Source organism: Dreissena polymorpha, chromosome 3, assembly GCF_020536995.1.
Source record: "Dreissena polymorpha isolate Duluth1 chromosome 3, UMN_Dpol_1.0, whole genome shotgun sequence".
Taxonomy (NCBI): domain Eukaryota; kingdom Metazoa; phylum Mollusca; class Bivalvia; order Myida; family Dreissenidae; genus Dreissena; species Dreissena polymorpha.
Genome location: NC_068357.1, coordinates 86,778,055 through 86,805,521, shown reverse-complemented (window position 1 = coordinate 86,805,521; position 27,467 = coordinate 86,778,055). Strand labels below are relative to the sequence as shown.

At 35.1% G+C, this 27,467-nt stretch overlaps 2 protein-coding genes across 6 annotated transcripts in view; one reads left to right on the top strand and one right to left on the bottom strand.

The window, feature by feature from the left end:
• The first annotated feature begins 3,854 nt into the window (after positions 1–3,854).
• LOC127872383 (uncharacterized) lies at positions 3,855–5,991 on the top strand. Its single transcript, XM_052415714.1, has 4 exons — positions 3,855–3,919; positions 5,190–5,278; positions 5,451–5,556; positions 5,863–5,991. The coding sequence occupies exons 1-4, from the start codon at positions 3,872–3,874 to the stop codon at positions 5,989–5,991; spliced, it is 372 nt and encodes a 123-aa protein (XP_052271674.1). The 5' UTR covers positions 3,855–3,871.
• A 16,755-nt stretch (positions 5,992–22,746) lies between these two features.
• Positions 22,747–27,467, bottom strand: part of LOC127875118 (HEAT repeat-containing protein 5B-like) — an 86,310-nt gene continuing 81,589 nt past the window's right edge. For all 5 annotated transcript variants that reach the window (XM_052419942.1, XM_052419943.1, XM_052419941.1 and 2 more), the window contains one exon: positions 22,747–26,444. In XM_052419942.1, the coding sequence (XP_052275902.1) occupies positions 26,122–26,444 (323 nt within the window). In that variant the 3' untranslated portion in view covers positions 22,747–26,121. The remainder of the gene's footprint in view (positions 26,445–27,467) is intronic.

Here is a 27,467-nt window from a genome sequence, read left to right as displayed (position 1 = left end):
CATGTTGATCATGTAGAACGAAGATTTGCTCTTTTATGCATATTTTAACAAAATAAGTGTTACCGTCTCTTTACATATGCGGGCTTATCAAATGTCAGCAGTCACTCCACAAACACAAATCTATTTCTGTATTGAGCAAATATGCACTACAGCAAAAGTTAAATTATTATATTATTCGATATAGCGACTGAGTAAGCAATTCCTGGGGTAGGTGCTCAGATTTTCATTATATTGTACGTTTTATTTAAACAGTTTTCTCGATGAAACATGCATATTTTCCAAATTCATTTCAGAAACGTCGTTTGTCGATGATGAAAGTTCAAAGGAGAACCCGTCCGAATATGCTATACCAGGTATGCTCCGAAAGATGAAATATAATCAAGAGCTAATTTTCACCTATCGAATGTTTTGAATTAAAGGAAGAAAACATTACAGGATTAAAATTCAAAAGACGCATACACCAGTTTAAATTAAGTAGGGAATGTGCCGAGGTATTCTGCTCTGTCTTATTTTCAAAATATAAAAGAGCTATGAATTGTAGCGTATTCTTGATACATGATTTGCACTCAGATCATGTTAGTTACCAATATACTATATGATAACATTAGTAAAAGGTATTTATATTTCTGTGACTGTTTATGAATTTAGAAAAATTGCGCCTATATTTAAATAAAGAAGCTGTTTACATGAAATTGAACTTAAACTAGTTGTAAGTTCCATTTATTTTAAATGTAAATATTACGCATATATTTGATATTTTTGTTTTGCATGGTTGTCTGAAAAACACCAAGAATGTTATAACGAGAAACCCTTCGGGTATCACGTACTTTTAACAGCTTTATTAATGTTTTCATACAATCTTTAACACAAAATTTCAAATATATTTCTTAACTTTAAAAAAAAAATTTAATTATGTTTACAGCTAAAAAGAGAGGTAAACGAGCGAAACTGTCTTTGAGTACTAGAGGAAAGAAAAGGCCGGCGACTAAAATCACAGAGAAAGGTATTGCTTATGAGTTCAATATATGCCTACTATACATGATCATATACACATTTTTTTTATTTAATTTGACGAACTTTTCTTACTTATTGAATTTAAAAAGCTGCAACAATACTTATGCGTCTCTAAAATTGTCAGAAAAAGTACCTTAAAATTACACAGAAAAGAGCCAGTGTTTTAATGTAAACAAACATCCAAGGACTCCATTAACTAAACTATACCAAAATAAAGTAAAATAATGCAGTATATGAACTATCGACTCGCGGAGCTGAAATGCTGCCGTTTCTTTTGATGTATGGTATATTCCATTTGATCTTGAAGTAAAGGAGTCATGGTTTAGGTCGCATTATTTTTCGAGTACCCCGCGTAATGGCCATATAATTTCAGGAACTTATGTATGTGAAGCTTATTAGTTTGGTATTGATTTGGTAAGCAAGGCACAAAATTAAAGCAATAACAAATATTCCAATATTTTAACTTTAAAGCGAAAACGACCCCACATTCTTTCTGAGTCTGCCGTTATTGATTTGACACGCAGAAAAGGGTGAAATGATGTCGTTGTTTAACAAGTTTGGAAAATGCGATCAGACTCAAAAACACGCCTCAAAATGAACTGTGAATTGAAACTACATACTTTTCTGTTATTGATAATGCTTTCATTAATTTGTTTCAGAGTCAGGAAAATGTGAAAGGGACAGAACAGGCAAAAAAGTGAAACGGGATGATAACTTTAAGAATGAAAACGAATTTAACTTTGATATCGACTTTCAGAAAGGTACTTTCATTTAATGTCCTTACATATTCCGTATCCATAAACTCTCTCTCTTTCTCCCTCTCTCTCTCTCTCTCTTCGAGGTTGCTTCAATCGAGAATAAGTCTCGAGAGCGACTGTTGTATTTCGAACTTGTTTCAAAAAGTAAAAACAATAAATTATTACAAATATAAGGTCAATGTTTTGACAAACGCCGATGCTTTATTTTTTCAGCCAAGAACGCGGTAGAAAAAATATGGGCTTTGCCAGATGGCACTGACTACATAGCGGGAAAGGTCCATAACGTAAACATAACATACAATGACATTCGATCGTTGGATATTGGTGAATGGCTGACAGATCAGGTAGTTTGGTTGTACCATTTAATATATTTGTGAATAAGAGGCTAACCACATATTATGATCGGGCATGTTCATAGCCATAGCGAAAATGAGTCCCGTACTTCAAAAGGAAGTATTTTTGTACTTGCAAAACTGCCAAAGTGGTTTTTAGCTCTGCTGTTTTCGGAGAAAACCCGAGGTATTGTCATAGCCAGCTCGTCGTGTCGTCCGCCGTCCGCGTCATGCTAAAACCTTAACATTTTGTTAAGGATTTGAACATTGGCTCTAAAATCAAAGTGCTTAAATCTTCAACTTTGAAACTTCATATGTAGCTGCATCTTGATGCGTTCCACATGCCACACCCATTTTTTTTTTGGATTACTACGTCAAAGATTAAGGTCACTGTTACATCTTTAAAAAAAATCTGACAAGCTTACTTTTATTCAAAACTGCAACCGCAGCCGAGCGTCGCACCCGTTATGCAGTGCTCTTATTTTATTATGCTGAAAAGACTATTGGTACCAGGGTTTTAATAACATTACACTGCAAGTACTGTATATGGTGTTTTTTATCAATATTATAACACATTGCTGACTATCCTCTTTAATGTCTTACAAACAATGAAGATAATCATGGCATAACTTTCCAGGTCATAGACGGTTATTTGGCCCATCTAACCCAAGCAGCGATCGACAAGGGTCAAATAAAGATCAAGCATGAACTTTGTTCAACTATGACTAGCATCATGAATGATTCCCATAAGCCGAAAAATAATAACGTAAATATACCTTTCGATATAGCGAACTAACATAAATAAAGTTAATTAATTCGTAATACAGTGCAAAAAGATACGTTATTGTTACTTTGGATGAAATCAACATTTTGTTTCGCTTCCTCTGTATAGTGTGTATATGTTATAATGCTCGTGGATTTTTGCCAGAAATTCCTGATTTACTTACAAGAAATTTAATTGTATTAACGCATCTGTTTATTTTCGCAGTGTTTCCGGAGGCTTACAGTTTTTGAACTGTCCGTCTGTCATTCCGCCAGTCAGTCCGTCCGAAAACTTTAACATTGGTCATAATTTACTTATAAGTCATACTTGGATAATATGGCCTTGGGGCAAGATCTTTTCGAAGACACATTAATTTATGACCCTGAACCCAGGATGACATTGACTTTGAAAGTACATTTTTTTTAACTCTTAACACGGGCCATATCTTTCTTACAGGTTAATTGATTTATTTTTTATTTTAACACAACACCCCTTGAGACAAGATCTTTTCGATAAAATTAATTTTATGACATTGACTGTAGGATGACACTGACTATGAAGATACCCTATTTTAACTATAATGTTGGTAATATCTTTCTTACCGGTGAATGGATTTACTTTTAATTTTCATTTTTGGCACGACACCATCTTTCTTGAACGAGCCATCTTTATATGGCTGATGCATATATTGATTTTAACTTGATTTCTGAATGAAATTGACCTTGAAAATCTAATTATCCAGTTTTCAGATGTTGTTCATAATAATTAATTGTACCATGACTTTTTTAAACAAATGCATTTATTTAATTTTGGACACAACACCTCTCAGGACTATAACGTTACATTTCTTGCTGTTTTTTTCAACTTTGATCAATAGTTCCCTTCACATCTGGTGCTAAATGCAATGTCAAATGACCCTTCGGGGGCATTGTCATTTTACAGTGACGGCTCTTGTTTTTACTTTTTTATTTATCAATTTACAGTACAGAGTTGATGAATACGACATGATTGTTGGAGCTTACTTTCAAAGGGGTAACCACTGGAATCTCCTGGTTAGTATGCTGCTATTGTTCGAATCTAAATATCAATGTCAATGACAAAATTATGATGCATGAAAAACGTTATTTTAGTGTGTTGCAATTAATGAACAATAATGCATGCTTTGAGTTCAAATGAGTACTGATATAATCACGAGGGTCGCTATACTTGAGTGATTTATTTTATACAGCATCCACAACGACAAAAAAAAACATGACAAAATATTCTAGGAAATTCATGGAAGTTGAACTGCATTCAGCCGAGCAAACGTTTTGTTAACATCATTTGGTATTTATATGGCTTTATATCGTCCAGGTACTTTTATTACGAGCCAACGTCTAATTCGTGGAATTAAACACAGGTCAACATGTGGGCCATTTCTGTAGACTTGCTAACAAAAACTTAAATTACAACCTGCTTACGGCAAGATTACATGTAAAAAAACTAATTTGTATTTTACAAACACGCTTACATTTATACCCCCACAGAATCTGTTGGGGGGGGGGCTATAAAAGAATATGTTTTTCCCATCCGTCCCTATCCCAGCACGTCCCGTCCGTACGTCCCGATTTGTTGTCCGTACGTCCCGTCCTGATGACCAGATTTTGTTTTCACGAATGACTTTAACCAATAAACAAACAACCTTCAAAGGTCATTTGTAGATACACCTCAATGAGTTTTGCGCGTCGACTCTCTTTCCGGACAGTAGGTCAACTGTCAAATTTACTTTGTCAGTTCTTCCTGATTTTTTGTCCGCACGTCCCGATTTTATTTTCATGAATAAGTTTTGAACCCATAAACATACAACCTTCAAAGTTCATATGTAGATATACCTCAATGACTTTTAAACGACAACTATCTTTCGGGTCATTAGTTCAAAGGACAATGTCACTGTGACCTCTAAATAGAAAACTTAAACATTGGCGTCAGAATGGAATTGCTTCGACCTACAAATATCAAACTTCATATGTAGAAGCACCTTGGTGATCTTTACATGACTTGTCAGACCCTCTTTCGGGTCAATGAATTTTGAGCACCACAAACTCTCAGATCTCAAGGTAAAGTTGACTGCGTCAGCTTCAACATTGGCTATATTATGAAAGTGTTCAAACTACAAACATCAAACTTAATGTGTAGTTATAACTTAGTGAGTTCTATCGAGAATAGACAGTGTGCATTTATTCCAATTGGAAATCACATTACTTTTATATATCAACTGTTAAATTAAGGTTTGTGGTGGGGGAATGAATCACTCTTAGTGATAGCTCTAGTTTATTTTTACAGGTTATTGAGCCGAAAAAGAAAGTACTGTACTTTTATAACTCTTTGGGAGAAACAGCCTTCCAACAAAGACACATGTTACAAAACTGGAAGTAAGTTGAATAATGTACTGAAGTGAACATCATCAACTGATAACATAAACTACATTTTATCAAATCATTTTTTCCGTTTTTGTTCGCGCGTGAAAATTAAACAATTCTGTTTTGTTATGTAAATGTGCAAACATTTTGGTCGTTTAATTCCATGTTGCCATTCTTTCTTCAGAAACTTTCTCGGACGAACCTTGAATGACAACAAAAACTGGAGGCTGGAAGTTCCAGTTCATTCAAAACAGACTGATGGTTTCAACTGTGGCATTTACATAGTGATGGTATGACAACAATCGCTGTTATATATGTTTCTTTAAAATGTGATAAAATTGTGTAAATGGCAAACCTTATTTCAAATTGACGACATAATGTCGATTTCAAGATAACAAGGATCATACTAACAGTTTAAACCTTAGGTGTTTTTCGTAGGAGCTTTTTTTTAAGGAAAAATATGTGAAATTTTAATTTATACTATACATCAAAATTTCAGGAACATGTACACAGTATAAACCACTGTCATAAAATAAAATCATAACCGGCCTTTTGCTTAAATGCGTTACTTTTATTCAAACACGGACTAATTTCAGTTCGCAGAAGACCATATTTTGGGGTTGCCATGTATCTTTGAAAAGAAGGACGTGCTCAACAAAAGAAAAGAGATTGCAGCCACTCTTCTTTTATATGAAGGTATCGATACATTTGAATGTTACAAGTGAATTTTTAGTGGAAAGTTCAACACTTAAGACTATATTATGAATGCTTTTGTATCAAACAAATTCCACATAACTAGTATAAGGCAAGTGTAGGTATAAGTACAAGCTATCATGTATTAACGGACCCTTTACAGTTTATTTTTTCAATTTTTTCAAGCGCCTTATTTGTCTATCATAAATGAATGTCATTATGGAATTTTCGGGATAATATGTTAAATTGTTTGTTTTCAGCTCATCTATTTTTTGAAAAAAAAATATGAGCTATTGTCATCACCTTGGCGTTGGCGTTGGCGTCGGCGTCCGGTTAAGTTTTGCGTTTAGGTCTACTTTTCTCATAAAGTATCAATGCTATTGCATTCAAACTCGGTACACTTACTTACTATCATGAGGGTTCTGGGCAGGCAAAGTTAGATAACTCTGGCATGCATTTGACTGAATAATGTGCCCTTTTTATACTTAGAAAATTGAAAATTTTGGTTAAGTTTTGCGTTTAGGTCCACTTTTTTCAGAAAGTATCAATGCTATTGCATTCAAACTTGGTACACTTACTTACTATCATGAGGGGACTTGGCAGGCAAAGTTAGATAACTCTGGCGTGCATTTTGACAGAATTATGTGCCCTTTTTATACTTAGAAAATTGAAAATTTTGGTTAAGTTTTGTGTTTAGGTCCATTTTATTCCTTAAGTATCAAAGCTATTGCTTTCATACTTGCAACACTTACTAACTATCATAAGGGGACTGTGCAGGCAAAGTAATGTAACTCTGACTGGCATTTTGACAGAATTATGTGCCCTTTTTATACTTAGAAAATTGAAAATTTGGTTAAGTTTTGTGTTTAGGTCCACTTTATTCCTACAGTATCAAAGCTATTGCTTTCATACTTGCAACACTTATTACTATCATAAGGGGACTGTGCAGGCAAAGTTAAGTAACTCTGACTGGCATTTGGACGGAATTATGGGCCCTTTATACTTAGAAAATTGAAAATTTGGTTAAGTTTTGTGTTTTGGTCCACTTTACCCCTAAAGTATCATAGATATTGCTTTCATACTTGGAACACTTGCAAACTATCATAAGGGTACAGTAAAAGGACAAGTTGCATAACTCTGGATGTCATTTTTATGGAATTATGGCCCTTTTTTGACTTAGTAACTTTGAATATATGGTTAAATTTTGTGTTTCGATCCACTTTACTTCTTAAGTATCAAGGCTATTGCTTTCAAATTTCAAATACTTTCATGCTATCATGAGGTTACTGTACCTGGCAAGTTGAATTTTACCTTTACCTTTGAATGACCTTGACTCTCAAGGTCAAATTATTAAATTTTGCTAAAATTGCCATAACTTCTTTATTTATGATTAGATTTGATTGATACTTTGACAAAACTACTCTTACCTGACATACCACAATAGGCTCCACCCAAACCATTCCCCGTGCTCCCCCCCCCTCCCCCCCCGAATCCCCCCTATTTTTTTTTTTAAGATCATCTCACAAATGACCACCACACCCTCACACTATACCCCCCCACCCCCCAATTTTTTTTTTAAACGGTTAAAAAACACAACTATTTATTTTTATTATTTTATGTTTGAAATACCGTCCAACCATCGCACCCAAGAATCCCCCCACCCCACCCCCTCCCCCCACCCGAATCCCCCCACCCCCTAATTTTTTTTTTTAAGATCATCTCACAAAAAACCACCACACCCTCACACTATACCCCCCACCCCCCAATTTTTTTTTTAAACGGTTAAAAAACACAACTATTTATTTTTATTATTTATGTTTGAAATACCGTCCAACCATCGCACCCAAGAATCCCCCCACCCCCCCCCCCCTCCCCCCACCCGAATCCCCCCCCCCCCATAATTTTATTTTAAGATCATCTCACAAATAACCACCACACCCTCACACTATACCCCCCCCCCACCCCCCAATTTTTTTTTAAACGGTTAAAAAACACAACTATTTATTTTATTATTTTATGTTTGAAATACCGTCCAACCATCGCACCCAAGAATCCCCCCCACTCCCCCCCCACCCCCACTCCCCCCCCCCCCGAATTTTTTTTTTGCTTTTTTTTCGCATTTTTGGGAGATAATGTAATAAATGTCCACACCCCCACACTATACACCCCTCTTCACTCCACCCCTCCCTCCTTTGTGATTGAAAATGAGAGTCCCTTCACCTTTAACAAGAAAATAGATGAGCGGTCTGCACCAGCAAGGCGGTGCTCTTGTATAATATTTCACATGACCTACATTTATTATGTATTATATTCAGTGAATGTTAAAGAGTGCTGTCCTGCATGTGGTTGGAAAACAGAAGGGGAGGAAAAGTTGGTAAGAATTTTAAAATTTTAAAATCATTTCATTATTAGATTGTAAAGTAGCAAAAAAAATCATCATTTTGCTCTTTGATTTGCTCTCTCATCATGTGGAAAATTAACAGATTCTATTGATCTATAATTGATTTTTGAGTTACGAATCTATCGCTGTATATATTTAAAGAGGAAACTTGGTAATCCGGTATAACACTAGAAAATTGTAGAATAGTTTACCGTTATACGCATGGAAATACATTCAGGCCAATATCTAGGTCAAGTTACAGCTTAAACAAATTCACATGTCCGAAAATACTCAAATGGGTATCAATGACTTTATATGCCGATCAATGCTATATTTTATGACAAAAACACTGGCAAAGGAAAACTGTACATAAAGTGCCTAATTTATTGATATGTTTGAAATTAAACCGTTCAATAAGTTTATGATGTCTAAATTTAGAAAATAAGAACGAATAAGGTTATTTGAATACCATTTATTGATTTATTGTTGTCCATTGTACCGTACATATAATTATTATGATACATTTTAGATGCGTTGTGGGATGTGCGAGTGCTACTTCTACAAGAAGCCGCACTGTGTAGGAGAAGCGCTACACAGTGCAGGATCGGACACTTTCATTTGCAAACGATGCGAATATAATGTGGAATAATGACTACGTGTAGGACTTTAAAATGTGCGGGATGTGCTAGTCTAAGAAAGACGACATTGGATGTATTACTTTCCTTTCTTTGTCTACATGAGACACTTCTAGTCAAAACATCTAGTCGAGTTATTTAATATTGACAAATTGTCATATTGTTACTTACTATGAATAGTTGCATTAGTCAATGTGGACGAGCAAATTGTTGTCTTTCAGAAGTTTTGAATGTCATACGGGATAAAATAAGGTTAACAACTCCCACCTTCGTTATATTTTATTGGTCGATGCTAAGTATGAACACTTAAAATAGTCCATGTCGGCATTTCCTTATTAGATGAAACGCAAATATATGAAGTGTTGTTTGCAGATGTATTGTTTCTGACTATATTGGAAATAACGTAATTTTAAAAAATAAATATCAAACACTCGTTTTCAAATGATATATTTTGTGTTTCCGCTTGAACCGATCACTCAATCCCAATTGCGTATTCTGTATTGTTACATGTTATGCATTCATGTATGCCTCAAAGGGTCTCCCTGTTGGGTTAAGTTTGTAAATATATGTTTCTTGACCAAACTCTGTTTAACTGGTCACTGAATAAAAACAATCTTGTATGTATTACTATGCTTTTTGAAGCCAGTATAAAGGGCGATATAATTGTTGAATGTTTTTACTGAACTTCATTTTTTTATCGGGCATTACTCATGATCTGACAGACTATCGCAAACACATTCATATGGGTAGATTTCACATTTAATTTACAATTGTAGCATAGCCTCCTTCCATGTTGGTGGATGGGGGAGTTATATAGGACTTACTATTACTAGTTATTCTGTCTGTGTTAAACTTAACTTGAGTAGAATGTAACATTTAAATATGATGGTATTTCTAATATTTTGAATTGAGTCGCATTTATAAAATAACAAGACTGGCTTAAAACCAGATATAACAGACTGAGCATGGTAGGAGTATGCTCGTCTGTGGTTGCATGTGTTATTCCACTCTAATTTGGAGGCATATACTGTCGAGTAACACACTTCAACCATATGCGCTCGATTTCAATGACAATGTTTTTTGTTTTTTTTAATTTGTTGATTTATTTATTATTTAGTTACCCGTTGTTTATGATTCATGTGTATGCAATTTACAATATCTTGTGTCGATTGCCCCATAAATTGAGTGAAAAAATAGTTACAAGGATTTATCACAGTGTCTTTGGATGTTTCTGTTGAAACTGAAAGTAGATAGAAAAAGAGCAAGGTTCCCGGCCTGCGCGCGCATTTCAATAAGCGAGCGGGGTGACAGCGATTTAATTATGCATAATGACGCACTTCCGTTGCTTTAGAAAATGGCGAGTGATTTACCTTGTCAATATCTATGTACATACTCGAACTATCTTTTTTTTTTAAGACGTTTTATCGGAAGATTTTTATTAATTTAGGTTGTGTATGCATTATAATAAACAACGGGTAACTAAAAATAAATAAATAAATTACAAAAAACAACATTGTCATTGACATCAAGCGCCTATGACTTCAACAGTTTGTTGTCGCTTAGAAACAATTAAAGAGTGTGTTGCTAATAAGAAACAAACTGTTGACGTGTCTTGCTCGACAGTTTGCAATAGGTGATGGAATGTTACACTATATTCTCAGTTCGTGTTTATAAACCTACACTACTGCGTCACAGTAAATCATATCTAAACATGATGTCAAACAATCGCAAACGCGCACATTTGTCCAAACATCGCAGTCTTAACACTGCTGATCATGTTTTCACAATTACCAAAATTAAATCCAGTATTGACCAGATCAGTACACAGTACATTTTCTTCGACAGTGTATATACACCCACGCTAATTTTCGCGCGCTTTTTACCAGGACATTACATGAGCAACAGATGTTGCTAGCGTAAGCGTTGGGTAAGCACATGCTTCGTCTGTTGTTATACGTCCAAGACAACAGACAATACGTGATTTTCAATTGCCAATATATAGAACATGCTCCGCCTGTTGTTATACGTTAATGGCAACAGCCAGGGCATGGTATTCTGTTGTCAACATATAGAACATGCTCATGTAAATTTTATGATCCTTCAATCAAATACTTGAAATTATAAATATTGGATTTATAGTGCATTAAGCTAACGTGCTGAGCTATAATCATGCTGTTACCAAGTTAGCGTACATGTGGGTTGGAAACCACGATTTATACTTTTTACCAACATTATTTCAAAAGGGCGTATGTATACACCCTTGGTTTAATGTTTGTTCTTCGTTGATTGAGGTCCATGGAATAGTTTACAAACTTAAATGGTTTTCATGCCCTAATATATGTCTTCCTATAAACGACATTTTTATTATTCCCAGTATTTTGTATTTAGTACCGTCATATTTTCTTCCTTTCGACATTTTCATTTTCCCAGTAGTATTTTTTTTTTAAGGCTTAAATGAATATAAGATGTTTTGCTATAAATATTTGCATTGTTTTTGTAACATGTATTTAAAAAAATCAGATGCAGTTTTTTCATTCCTTTCACTAAAAATATTAAGATAAAATTCCCTTCACCTTGTAGTTGGTGAAACTTAGCCAACCTCTTAATAGCGGCCTTTTATACTGTCCATTGAACTTTTATTCGACGATTTGAGTTAAAAAAATATAGTGGACTAATCAACAAATGGTGACCGAATATACAGTATTGCATATTATAAACGAGAAATCGCGTTATTCATAAAAGATAAACTGAATTACATGCATGCAAAATCAGTCATAAAACAGCTTTCGTATGGACCGGTTAGAAATCATATTATATAGGATAATTAAATATAATGCAGTATAAATCAGTATTTACAGTATAATCTTGGTTAATTCGCCGTCTATACAAATAAAGTTCCTTTGTACAAAAACTAAAATGATCAATACTATTTATAACTTGTTGGTTTCCCAGAATCTATTTAAAGTCTCTGGTTGGAGCATGCGCATTACGATACCATGCCTCGCCCGTTGTAGTTTTCCGCCTCCCATGAAAGTCTGGTTCTGATTGGTCGCCAGCAACGCCCAGCATCAGCAACTGCCTATAAAAAAAGAGCTGTTTGTTGTGATTAAGTCAGTCGTTACTTGGCTCGTAACTTAAGTCACAAGACCCTTCTTAAAAGATGTCAAAAGCCAACAACAAAGGTATAAACTAAAATATACGACTCACTTACTCTATGATATCTTAAAGTGATAATATGGGCATTTTTCATTGTTGAATTGAGCTGAAAAGAATTAACAGGTCAAAAGAGTAAGTTAAAATGTGGTTACTGACCAATTATCTGCAACTCATCTTGCTACCAGTTGTTTATAAAAATATATTTTATATTCGATATTCTTACGTGACCCACCCAGTCCTGTAAGCCGAAATGATCCGTAAAACAAAAATGTGTCTTTGTGTCGTATCTGCACTAAAACTAAATTTAGTATCACATCGTGCATGCATGATCAGTTGTCAAACGAAAGTACGGTTGATATTCAAATGCATTATTTTTCTCTTTCCGGGATATCGTTTTAGTATGTTGATGCTGCATTAACAAATACAAGTGTATATGAAGTGAAAACACCAAAAATAAACAACGGTTGCGATAGACACCTATAAACTGTTAGATGCCCATAATATCACTTTAAATACGTCTACATCTGTACTTTATAACTTACGATTTGAATCTTCATTAAATGAAACTAGAGCTATTAAGAATAACTAAAGAGTGACGACTGGTTCCATCGCCTTATTTTATCTTAACTGCTGTCCAAGTAGTAAATTACCATACGTTTTTTGTTGTACAACTAGATCTAACTACACATAGTGCTGTTTATATGACACAAGTTATAATACTGCTCTAATAAATACAACTACAGAAACCATCCTGACTTATTTAATTTTTTTAATGCGTTGTGTTTAACAAAGTTCATAAAATGCAGCGTCATCGATACCGCTCGGCTTATAGTATATTTGTTTGCTTAAGGCCTCCCATTCTGTGTCATTATTGTCCTTTCTCTTCTCATTAAAATTATACACTCTGTCAGAACCCTCGTTTTCACAATCGAAATCGGTTTAGTTGTCAACATTTATCTTACAGTATCTGTGGCATGTTCGTTATGTTGACTTTGTGTTGTCGTCGTCATAAATTGTATGGTTAGCGAATCAATCAGGTTCATTTTCTCGCAACAACTACCAGAACTCTCGTTTCATTTCTGTAACGAACTTTTACATAGCACTTTCCCAGTTATGTTTGCAATTCTTGTTAAATAACATCATCATTTGCTCTAGAATGTTTCTTTTAATTGTCCTTAGATCCTAGTACAGGCTAGTTCTAGTTAAATGACACACAAGTACATAACATGTACCAGGCTCCAAGAGGCACAATATATCTTCTTTCAATGGTTTTCTTTCATTTAAGCGCACTGTTGGTAATTGTCCTTAGATCCTAGCAGAGGCCATAGTGCTAGTTGAATAACCCACAAGCACATAACTTGTACCATGCTCCAACACGCAATACCTCTAATTGTTTAACGGTTTCCGTTAATTTGTACACGTTGATTATTCAAAACACACAGGCTCATAACTTGTATCTGGTCTCAATAGGCAATACATGTTCTTTTTTTATTTGTTTAAAATAAATAATGCGGCGTCTCATCAGGGTCCGCGCTGTTTGCTTGAAGGAATTTCTGTGAGAAATATTCTAATTATAGAAATGAATATACTAGACATCCATAATTTTGGAAATAAATTGATCCAATTTAGAAGGATGGGAGAGTCCACTAGGCTTAAAAGTTCCATCCTGAAGCTCGATCACGGTAACTCAGGAAGCACAAATTGATTCTATTCACCACGCAGGCTTCTTAGATTATGAGGAAGTTTTAATGTTGGTTATACATTATTGCTGCGTTATCGATAAAAGGCGTTAAACACGGATTTTTATTTTTTCGATTGATGATTGGCTTTCTATAAACGAACAGATGTTTTAAATATTTTTCTAAGTGAGTAGTGATATTTTCCTTGAAAATTGTCATTTTTACAATTTGTGAGCAAGTCACTTTTAAATATACACGCAAATTGTTAGCTTTAGTGAATGAGCCATCCGTGTTTGACGGTCGTTACCAATCAAAATCGGTATATGGCCTTTATAGACGCCTTGTTTCAAATCTTGATTTTTATTTGAAACTGAATATTTAGCGTTTCAATACGTTTCTTTTGAGACCTTAGTATTTTTTTGGCGATATGACAGTTAAACCAAATTAGGCTCCGATATCGACTGTTCAACACTATTTATGTAATTTTTAGTGCAAAGCCGATACATACAAGAATTATTTTGCTGAAGATCTTGAACTGTATCTATAAGATATAATTAACTCTGGTTTGAATATAGATCATATTGTGTTGATTTTACTTTATTTGATGATGGCATGGCTTTTTCAGGCGAGTCACCTACTAGAGTTCAAACCTATTTAGAAAATACTTGCAATCATTGGGGGCTCATTGTGAACAATTCAACAACTAAAATAATGGTATTTCGCAAGACGGGGTGAAACGAAAACGACAAAATTGTTATACAATGATAATGCTATCGAAGCGGTTGATAAATTTAACTATTAAGGCACAATGTTGAATGATACTGGAGGTTTTAAACTAACCCGAACAGATTTGATTGGTAAAGCCCGTATGGCCATGAATACACTGTTGTTTGAATCCAATGACATTGACGTAAAACGTTACATGTGTTGCCGTTTGTTTGACTCTATTGTGGGTTCTATATTAAATTATGCCTCATATGTGTGTGGTTTCACAAAGTAAGATGATAAAGAACACACATATTTACAATTTTGCAAACGATTGTTTGAATTAAATTAAATACATTTAAGGTTGGTGTTTATGGAGAATTAGGTAGATATCCATTGAATATATACAGGTTTGTTAAAATTATAAAATATTGGTTGAAAGTTCTAGCCAATGAGAACATAATAATGCAAATTGTGTACAAACAGTCCTTGAACGATTGTAATAAAGGTCATAAAAAATGGGTCTCAAATTTCTAGAATGTTACAAAGCTTGAATTTGTTAATGAAAATATATGATAAATATATTATGAAAATCCAAACGCTGAACAAGTTTATGGTTTTATTAGAAAGTTCAAATGTAGGTTTGTTGACAATTTAAAACAACAGTGGTATGGTAAAATGAATAATAGTAATGTATTAGAATTGTATGAAGTTTTTAAAACCTCTTTGGGATATGAAACATTCTTAGAATTACTTCCTAGACGTTTTCGATTATTTTTGTAAGATTAACCCATGTATGCCTAGCGTCTACAAAAAGGCCTTGGCAAACAGCGTAGATCCAGATGAGACGCCGCATGATGCGGCGTCTCATCAGGGTCTGCGCTGTTTGCTTAAAGGAATTTTTGTAAGAAATATTCTAAATATAGAAATAAATATACTAGACATCCCTAATTTTGGAAATAAATTGATCCAATTTAGAATGATGGGAGAGTCCACTAGGCATAAAGAGTATCTGCACGTGTTATGAGAATCCAAACAGGCAGATATGTCATAAATAACATTCCACTTAATTAACGCTATTGTTTATGATGTAATGACTTTGATTTAAAAGATGACTACCATTTTATGTGTATATGCCGCTGTTTCATTGATCTTAGAAAAAAATATATAAGCCATATATTCAATATCAAACAATATGTATATAAATTCCACAAGTTATCAGTTTCATGTGAAAGCTCGGTAATTCCTTATGTATGTAAATATATCAAAGAAGCTCTTGATATACGAAATTATATTCTAAATAATGCTGTTAAATACATTTCTTTACCGCCTCGATATATTATTAGTATTTGAATTCTTATAAAATGACTATTTTATGCTATGTATATGATGTTGTTTTACCTATTAACGTGACAAAAATAATGGTTATACTTTAGTATGAAGACGATGTTCTTATGTATAAGTCTGAATAAACTGTTTGTCCGTCTGTCGTATGACTAGCAGAACCAAACAAGAGGGACTGAAAGGCCCAAAGTCGCTCACCTGAGATAACAAGATATTATTGGGACAAATCTTCTGACCAAGTTTCATGAAGATTGGAAAATAAATGTGGCCTCTAGAGTGTTAAAAAGGTTTTACTATAGCCATATAAGGAAAAATGCCCCGCCCCCTGGCAGCAATGTTTTTCAACCAACCGGCATCACTTTTGAATTTGTCCAATATATTATCGGGATGAATCTTCTGACCAAGTTTCATGAAAACCGGACAGTAAATGTGGCCTCTAGAGTGTTAACAAGATTCTACTATAGCCAAATAAGGAAAAATGTCCCGCCCCTTGGAAGCCATGTTTTTCAAGCAAACATAATTATTTTCGAACTCATCCAAAATATCATTAAGACCAATCTTCTGACCAAATTTCATGAAGATTGGACAATAAATGTGGCCTCTAGAGTGTTAAAAAGGTTTTACTATAGCCATATAAAGCCATATATAGCCATATAAGGAAAAATGCGCCGCCCCTGGTGGCCATGTTTTTAAAGCAACCAAAACCATTTTCGAACTCATCCAAGATATCATTTGGACAAATCTTCTGACCAAGTTTCATGATGATCGGAAAATAAATGTGACCTCTAGAGTGTTAACAAGGTTTTACTATAGCCATATAAGGAAAAATGCCCCGCCCCCGTGGTGGCCATGTTTTTCAACCAACCGGCATCATTTTCGAACTCGTCCAAGATGTTATTGGGATGAATCTTCTGACCGAGTTTCATGAAGATCGGACAATAAATGTGGCCTCTAGAGTGTAAACAAGATTTTACTATGGCCATCATGTAGCCATATAAGGAAAAATGCCCCGCCCCTTGGCATCCATGTTTTGCAAGCAAACGTAACCATTTTCGAACTCATCCAAGATATCATTGAGACCAATCTTCCGACCAAATTTCATGAAGATTTGACAATAAATGTGGCCTCTAGAGAGTTAACAAGGCAAATGTTGACGCCGCACAACGCACGACGGACGACGGACAAAAGGCGATCACAAAAGCTCACCATGAGCACGTTGTGCTCGAGTGAGCTAAAAATGTGTCTATATGCCGTATGAACAAAAGATTTCCCAACGGCGTAATCGTTTAGGTTTTACTGCACAACACACATATTAAAGCAGTTTTTCATAATATATTTTAAAACTTGAAGGAAATGCATGACTTTTCTACTTTGCGACAAATGCGAAAATTCCAATTATTTATTCAGGTCTACATGAAAGAATTAGTTTAGTGGCTGTTGATACAGGTTAATTAAGGCAAGACAGCTACGCCCAAAAAGCATTGAATACTTGGTTCAAATTAAAATGTCGTTTTCCTTCGCTCTTTGAGTCTGTTAAATCTGAGAAAATTTTCAGCAGTGACATCTGCACCAGCGTCACTTTTGGTCATTCGACGAAGCCTTGTTTTAGGTACGGCTTGGCGCGCGACGACATCATTATCGGAGGCGAAATCGTCTCGGCTTGCCTCAATTCGCGGTAAGTTAATTATTGTCGTAGTGGCAAAAGATTTTGTCGTCTGAAAGTCATCTTCTTCCTGCGAGAAAACAGACGGCAAAGTTTGGCTCGACTTTGGGGTCTTTGCCCCAAGACGTAGAGTTTTATTTTTATTTAACTTCGTTGGCGTCTGAACGTCATCTTCGTCTCGTGAGAAAACAGACGGTAAAGTTTGGTTCGACAATGGGGACTTCGCTCCATGTCGTTGATTTTTATTCTTATATTTAGTTAACTGTGTTGTGGTCTGAACGTCTTTTTCGCCTTGCAACAAAATAGACGGCAAACTTTGATTCGACAATGGAGTGTTTGCTCTATGTCGTTGATTATTTTTATTTTTAGTTAACTTCCGTTTTGAATTCGAATTGATAGGAACAAGTTCCGGACTGTCATTGGAACTAGGCGAGAAAATAGGGCTCACTTTAGGGTCAGTTTTGCTCTCCAAATTTGTATAGTGTTGCTTTAGCAGGCTGTCGTTTGATTCATACTGCGGTTTAAACCGCATTTTGCTAAATTTTTTCGGGTCTTTCCAGAACTGCTCACTTTTCACGGTCCTTGTCATACAGTCCGTATTTAGAAAGGTCCGGGTTAGCGGGTTTTCGCGTTGAATGAACCCAGTGCGCCGACCAAAGTCCATGATTTGATCGAACTGCTCGCGCGCCTGTTCGTCGTCTATGATGCGTCCGGTGACCTTGCCTTTCTCAAGCTGCCGCGTAACCTTCTTCTTCCGGCGATTTCGCGGATGTTTATCCTCGATAACTGCCTCGACCTGCCGGCGGTAGCTGGCAAGACTCTCGCCCTCGTAGACTCCGTAGGGATAATCGTCATTATCCTCCCAAAATGACTGCTCTCTGCGCGCCTGTAACACCTTTTGCGTTCCCCTCGCCTGCACCAGATTCCTCTTAAGTCGCATTGACTTCACATCAAATTTCCCGTTAAATCGCCGCTGCTCTTTATGCAGACTTTTTACGTAAACGTCCAAGTGTTGTTTCACCGTGTCCGTTTTGATAAGGGACGTCTTCCGGTTCCGGTTCAGCTGCTTCCCAAGTGACCGCAGTCGGGGATCGTCCATGTCTGGCAAAACGTTGCTAGCCATGGTTTAATGTGGATAGGGTTATCTCTGAGAAGTAAAACAAAAAAATAAAGATACATGGTGACCAATAAAGAAACAGTTCCAAAAACGTCTACATGTTTAACGCGTACAATCGAACAGAAACCAACTACATTTATTAAAAATTGCCCGCGTCATGCGAAAATGGGTCTTATGACTTATTTGGCCATCGTAGCCTATGCATCCGCGCAGTCTGGTCAGGAGGTACCCTGTCCTGTCCGCAATTGACATAATATCCATTCTCGCACGATACGGCTGAACTGGTATAAACTGTTGATAACTTAAACTGTTGTCAACAAAAAATGTGATATACACGATGCTGGCACAATTTATATGTACCGGATTAATATATGTAATAACACTTATCAAACCGTATGCATGGAAAATCCCAACACTATGAAAATATTTTTCATTGAACACTCTGTGTTCATGAATATTTAAGCACCCTGCACAAAAAGCGATTATAAACATACCAAATGTTTTCTGATCAGTTCCTTTGTAAATAGATGATTTTCGTTTAGCACATCAATATATAGCAGAACATGACACATGAAAAAAAACACATACACTACATGCAAACTCCGCGAATTCATACGTTAATTATATCATGTTAACATCATTAACATTCGATTTCAAATTAAATCGCTTAATCGACTTAATAGGCAATGGATCAAGGAGTGCGATCAAGTTTTAATGTTGCTCTGGGTTAATCTGTAAAATGTACTTACGTAAAGCTTTGATCGGGCCAGGCATTTAATGCCTAGTATTGTTTAGACCAGTGGCAATGACTGCGTGTCCGTCTTTCACTTGGCATATCTATCGAAAAGTATGTATTCAACATATGTGAAATATCGCATCTCATAGTTCAAATAAGATCACGTTTTATGATGTCACGGCCTAATTCTTTTTTGTTTAAAGAATTTTGTGATCGTTTCCGATGTTTGATATACAATGAAATCATATTGTTTACAGGGGCAACTTATCTTGATTTGTAACAGCACCGTCCTATTTGTTTTACAGTGTTTAAGAAGACTCAATGTCAATGTATTGATATAAAATTGCTCCACTCTGTCCAGTCAGCCGTTTGGACCAACTATTTTACTCAATCCATCGACTCGCCCTACTCTATGTCTCAATTCGCGATTTTCAGTATATTATATGTATCGAATCGTCTGTTTGACCGTCCTGATTTTTGTTTGTAATTTTTAGCTCGAAAGCATTGATAGCGGACATGATGGTATTCATGATGATGATAAAGCTGATGATGATGACGAAGACGAAGCCAGTGATGATGAACTTAATCATGATACAGATTATAAAAAAAAAAAAAAAGATTGGCAAGCAATATGGTCCCCTACCGGTGAAACTCCACCATATTCAGATTTTTTTTATTTGTTGCCATAGCAACCAGAATTCTTGACGATAGAACACAATGAAATGACATGCATAATTTCAAAATTGCCATCTGTCCATGTTTCAAATTTCATGAAAAAATATGAAGAACTTTTAAAGTTATCGCAGGATCCAGAAAAGTGACAGACTGACTGACCGAGCGTAATTCACCGGTGTGGGACAAAAAGCGGTAAAACATACATTATCGAATTATTTATATAAAACTATATACTGATCTCAGGAAAAAAAGCGGTTTACGTTTGAATATAGATCGTCAAGAAATACCCTTTACATCCTAGTAATTGATGACATAGTTAAAGGCTAGAGACACAAAACGCTAAAATGCAACAAAAAATAAGCACAAATGTGCTTAAATAAGTCTATAAAATACGTCTTTCAAACGTCTATAGTGGGGGACATATTGTTTTTGCCCTGTCTGTTGGTTGGTTTGTGTGTTTGTTTGCTCCAACTTTAACATTTTGCCATAATTTTTTCAATATTGAAGATAGCAACTTCATATTTGGCATGCATGTGTATCTCATGGAGCTGCACATTTTGAGTGGTGAAAGGTCAAGGTCACCCTTCAAGGTCAAATATATAGCTTCAAAGCGGTGCAGAAGGGGACATAGTGTTTCTTATAAACACATATCTTGTTTTCAAATGTTTTAAGTCGAACATAATAGACGGATTCAACAGGAAATAGTATCGGAAACCAGCTGCGTTTTACATGAAGATCAGTGCAATTTTCCGCTCTGAATATAAGAGCTTTGAATCCCGGACAATCGCTCCCATGAACAATCGCCCATACGCTAATTTTGACGAGGCGGACGTTCGCTCCTACGTTGTTTTGACAACCCGGACAGTCTCTCCAACATGATTTTGACAACCCAGACAATCGCTCCTACATTATTTTGACAACCTGGACAGTCGCTCCTATGTTATTTTGACAACCCGGACAATCGCTCCAACATTATGTTGACATCCCTGACTGTCGCTCCTACATTATTTTTACAACCTGGACAGTCGCTCCTACGTTATTTTGACAACCCTGACAATCGCCCCTTCATCATTTTGACATCCCGGACAGTCGCTCCTTCATTATTTTGACAACCCGGACAGTCGCTCCTACATTATTTTGACATCACGGACAATCGCTCCTACATTATTTTGACATCCCGGACAGTCGCTCCTACATTATTTTGACAACCCGGACAGTCGCTCCTACATTATTTTGACGCCACGTCCATGGGTTCATACACTTAGATGCGAAACCTAAAATGGCAAGATCCAAGGAAAGGAAGCATTAATTAGCGTAGGGGCGATTGTCCTTGGGAGCAATTGTCTGGATACCAAGAGCTGCGTCATGCGAACATGTGTCTAATGCTATGTGCGGCCAGGGTGGCTCCAGACCAGCCTGCGCAGTCGCTCAATCTGGTCAGTTTACAGTTTATGCAAACGGCATAGGAACCATTTTGCATGGCGCATCATCTGGGATTTGCCTCGTTTCTGGACTTGACATGTCTGTTGATTTAGAGACTTTTTGTTGTCAATACATATCTTATTTAAAGAAATCCATTTTTACACCAAAAGTGATTTTCTGGTATCATATGTCTTAGTATCAAATTGTTTTGATATAAGAAAAACATTGTTTAGATATCATAGAAAAAAAGAATATTAAAAAATCATTTCATGATATTTAGAAATCGAATTCTTGATAACACCGTTTTTATCACAAACATCATTTCTTGATATTAAGAGAAGTATAAAACAAGAGATGTGTTTGTCAGAAACACAATGCCCCCTATTGCGCCACTTTGAAATAAAATTTTAATATATCATTTGGCAGGTTTAGAAATTATCTCCCTTTTATAGCTTGCCTTGGATTGTATTTTTTTACTTTTGACCTTAAAGGATGACCTTGACCTTAAAATTTGTTTTAGATTATATCCTTCTCAAAAATATTACTTCACTTGTGAAATGATCTGTACCTGCCAAATGATATAAAATAGAAATTAACTCCCTTTAAAGCTTGTTACTTCCCTTGGATTTTGTTTTTTACCTTTGACCTTAAAGGATGACCTTAACCTTGACCTTTCACCACTCAAAATGTGCAGCTTTATGAGATACACATGCATGCCAAATATAAAGTTGCTATATTCAATATTTCAAAAGTTATGGCCAATGTTAGTTTTCGGACAGACAGACAGACAGACAGACAGACAGACAGACAGACAGACAGACAGACAGACAGACAGACAGACAGACTGACAGTTCAACTGCTATATGCCACCCTACCGGGGGAATAAAGAGCGCCGCATACGTGTACAGCTCACCAGTGTAAGCAATTGTTGTAAGCATATATTGCAAAATGTAGTAATACAATGGTACATGTCAAAATTGTTCTAAGTGTCTTTAAGATGTTAATGGCAGTAAAAGTAGTTATGAATAACGCTATAAATAACTATAAGCTGTGTTTGTCTACAGAGAAATGTTCCATGATATATGCATGCCCTGTTTGGTGAATATTAAATTTAAGCAATTTAATTCTAAAACATCACTACAATGTAAGAAGAAGTGATAAGCCTGCTTGAGTGTTCCAGAGCGTGTGTTTGTCTGTTTGGAAGGGGAATGGGGGTGTCTTGTGATGTATTGTCCATCAGAATTGTATTTCAAAGTAACGGTAAGCAACAAACGGTAATGCTTTGTCAGTATATTAGCGTTGATTAACTCGCTACATTCCAAGCTACATAGTTACAAGCTGGCTTTAAATAACCGTTATTCATAATGAAAACATCATTAACATAAAGATCAATAATATACAAAATGACAAAATATACATTTCCATGTTCATCATATAGTTCACGACTGTAAACATGATTTACACACTTATATTTACATGCTTAATTTAATATACAAGCTTTAAACAATAATTTTACCTCTTTCACCACATTATTATTTACAAACGTACATATACAAATTTATGTACATACATGTATAAGAAAAATAATTTAATTATTAAAATAAACATATTTGTGGGCTTATTAATTGCAAAACTTAAGTAATTATATATGTTGGGGTGTAACAATATTTAACTGAAAATGTACAGATTATAAACAGGAATATAACAAGAATATTAACCATGTGTAATTGAAAATACTTAATTAGATTAGACATAAATGTATACGTTTAATGTCACAAGTTTCGTTATATAATATATATAAACCGAAATATAAAAACACTCACACAAAATTATATATATATATATATATATATATATATATATATATATATATATATATATATATATATATATATATATATATATATATATCACTGTCCTCTTGAACATCTGAAATGATGCTATCATTCCTTTTGTAAAGCATATGCATGACGTGTAATTAGATATGTGATTTTTAAGCATAATGCTTCTATACTAAGAAATGTATAAATACAAATATGCATAAAACATGAAATAATAATTTTTGGTAAACAACTTTAAAGAGATGTTCTGAAAACACATAATAATGTTTACCATTTGGCACTAAAAATAACAGATTAAGTTACAATTATTGTTTGTTTCAAATACATTACCAACTTTCCTTTCAAAAACAATTTGTAAAGATACAGGATTCACATGGACAAATTGTCATGATTTCCCTTCTCAAGTTAAGTTAAAAAAAGATGAAAGATCATAATAATTGTTCATTCATCTTTACAACTTATTGCACATTTGTTTTAAATAAAATCAAAAACACACATTTTCCTATCACAATCATTACTACAGTAACTTTCACAATCAAAATCATTACTACAGTAATTTTCACAATTTGTTAACAACTTATTGTAAAGAAAACAAGGGACAAAATTGTCACAAAACCAGGTTTTCATTGTGAAAAAAAATCTGATAAAGGGAGACAACTCAAACTGAAATTTTGAAATGAACAAACAAAATTAACCCCCTTTGTAAGTTTGTTTTAAAATAAATCTATTTTTAGTCGTGGCGACCTTGACATTGGAGATATTGACGTGATTCTTTCGTGCGACACACCGTCCCATGATGGTGAACAAATGTGCCAAATGATTTTAAATCTCATAATGAATGACATAGTTATAGCCCAGACAAGCTCATTTATGGCTATTTTTTACCTTTGAACTCAAAGTGTGACCTTGACCTTGGAAATATTGACGTAATTTTTTCGCGCGACACACCGTCTAATGATGGTTAACAAATGTGCCAAATGATTTTAAAATCTCACAATGAACGACAAAGTTATGGCCCGGACAAGCTTGTTCCGCCCGCCCGCCAGCATTCGCCAATCTAATAACCAGTTTTTTCCTTCGGAAAACCTGGTTAAAAATAACGCACATATGCCTATTCCATTATTTTTAAAACTCAAATTATTATGATTAATTTTAATGTGAAAATCAATTCTTCTAAATTTAGTGTAAAACATATTATCATACTTATATATGCAATTGTATTGCCAATATGCAATATAATTAAAAACAAATTTTTTGATGAAAGGCATTTGTATTTTATAAAGTTAAATATGTACTTACCATCACTTCAGGGCAACAGTTAAACTGCAAATACAAATGCCAATGAACACAACCAATGATCAATTGCTTATATAAATACACATTTCCAGATTAAAATACAATGCAAATAAATAGTGGCAGATGTATTTTTAGATTGCATTATCATAGTGAAACAACATATTAAATAGTTGTCTGTTAATTATGTTCAAATTATGTATTAATGTTATGTATCATGAGGCCTTGTTCGTATTATACCTCAGGGATGTACATAATGAGGACCAAGTCCTTGACCTTTGAACAAATGACATGCTTCAATAGAATTCAAAAGAAATTATGAGGCAAAATAAATAATAGCACATACGTGTTTTTGCTTTTTACAAAAAGTTTTAGCACCAACAATTGTTATGATGTATCAACCAAAGTTTTTTTTAAAGAGCAATATGTTTGATAAAATGTAACTAATACTGCGCCATACAAAACACAGCCACATACTTGTGCAATTATCACAGACATGGCAGAAAATCTACCCTACTGTACACAGACATGGCAGCATACCTACCCTACTGTACACAGACATGGCAGCATATCTACCCTACTGTACACAGACATGGCAGCATATCTACCCTACTGTGCACATACATGGCAGCATATCTACCCTTCTGTACACAGACATGGCAGCATATCTACCCTACTGTACACAGACATGGCAGCATATCTACCCTACTGTAGTAATTTCAATCCTTATCCTGTGACTATTATGCAAGTGGCATTGTCAACAGGTTTTCAATGCCATGGCAGACTATAGGCAAAAATGTTGAAGTGTTCAACATTATTGCCAATGAGAAGTATGTATCTGCAATTTCAAGCCTTACTTTCTAGTCCTGTTCAATTGTCAATATAAACGTTGGATTTTCACGCACCTCTGAAATAAAGTAATCACTAACATCCAAGACATTTAAAAATCATATCCCATCTGAGTATGTGTACCATACAAGTTAAACATCTGTATAAAATAATACATTAAAGTACCACACATGCGCACAGACCAATATCAGCAGTTTAAGTAACATGTGTACTTTAATTTCAAAGGAAAACAATTTATTTGAAAAGTCAGCTTTCCTAACATATTAAAATTTAAAACAAACACTCAGTGCTAACAAACTTTCATTAATAAATTGAGAAATCGACAAGCATATATTGTTAAAGCATTTTTAACATGGCCTTAACTTAAGGCTTCGATGTACAAAAGAGAAGTCTCTTTTAAACATTTACTGACCTCTTAAAGACTTGTTGGAATTTGACTCCAGTAGGAAATATGATCAATGTAAAAATGCTGGTTTGATGCAGGAATACGATTGCTATGATTGCTGGTGTTTAAGTCATTTAGAATACTACCATTTTTTAGTCAGACCTGTCTATCAAACATATATACGCTGTCAACAGTATTGTTATGACTATAATCTAAATTGGCACAGTAATCCCTCTGTCTAATCCATTAAGTTAAGTTTACAAAGAAACATAAACATCCAGATCAAGCAAAGCTCCCAAAGTTCGTTTTCAGTGTGATAGAGGGCTTCACAGGCTGAGCCGCGGCCTTGGCCTTCTCCTGCGCCTTCAACAAGGCGGACTTCATCTCCTCATTGAGCTTTATGGCAGCCTCGAGTCGAGACTTGAGCTCGCCCTGGCTGGACATGATGGCCCGGAACTGCGCTGGGAACTGGGGACCAATCTTCATCAGATGGGACAGGCTCTCCTCGTGGATCTTTCGGTGGAGTCTGCTCGCAGACGGCAGGGTCTTCTCGTCCAGGAGGTAGGACACTAGTATCGGCAGAAAGACTGTCAGCAGTGTGATTCCTGAAAAGCAGTTTTATTTAATTTATTCTGAAACTTAAAGAGTTTCGTTGACACCGTATTCACTATGCCAGGGTGACCCCTTTAATCTCAAATCACAGAAATAGTATAGTTGTATACAAACATACAATGCAAATTAAGAATTGTTCAAACAAAATATTGATTTTTATAAAGAAGTCACATGTTTTATTAACGTTTCAGCTAATTCTGATCTTTAGATGAATTTGTTTAAATGTCAGCAGGAAATATCATTAATTGATCTACTCAAACAACTCATACTGTACTAAGAGCTAAGAGAGCGATATGCAAATAAACATGAATGCAGTTGATGATTACAAAGACTGTTTCTATCTATATACAAGAAACTGTCAGAGACGGGTGATGCTCTCCAAAGTTTTTTTTGTCACAATATTGCACTATATATTCAGATAAAAGGAAACGTCTTGAGGGGCATAACTTTGGATAAATTAATACGATGGATGGTTTAGCAACTTAAAAATTTCAAAGGGCCATAACTCTCTAAATAAATCATCTAACCAGAACCCACAAATAACATGCGCATCTCCTCAAGGTAGTTAAGCTTCCCATAAAGCTTCATTGAATTCCAGTCAGTAGTTGGGGAGAAATAATCCGGACAAAAATTGCACTATATGTGCAGTTTATAGAAAATTTCAAAGGGCCATAACTCTGTGAAAAATCATCCGACCATAACCGGCTGATAATATGCACATCTCCTCTTGGTAGTGAAGCTTCCCATAAAGTTTAATTGAATTTCGGTCATTAATTGCTGAGAAAAAGCCCGGACAAAATTTTTGCACGGACAGACGGACACACGCACGGACAGACGAAGCGGCGACTATATGCTCCCCTAAAAATTTTTGGGGGAGCATAATAAAGACAATATCCAAGACAAAAAAGTGTAAAATCTTTTTGCAGAATGTACTGGTTGGTAAAAAATATATATAATGAGTTGTATCTAATGATTTTGGACTTAATGTTTCATACATGGTTAAAAAAATTAAATGC

Excerpts from the sequence above, each read along its gene's own strand:
- LOC127872383 (XM_052415714.1), top strand. The coding sequence starts at position 3,872 with ATGATTGTTGGAGCTTACTTTCAAAGGGGTAACCACTGGAATCTCCTG. Across the intron at positions 3,920-5,189 it reads GTAACCACTGGAATCTCCTG|GTTATTGAGCCGAAAAAGAA; the intron begins GTTAGTATGCTG and ends TTATTTTTACAG. Across the intron at positions 5,279-5,450 it reads CACATGTTACAAAACTGGAA|AAACTTTCTCGGACGAACCT; the intron begins GTAAGTTGAATA and ends TTCTTTCTTCAG.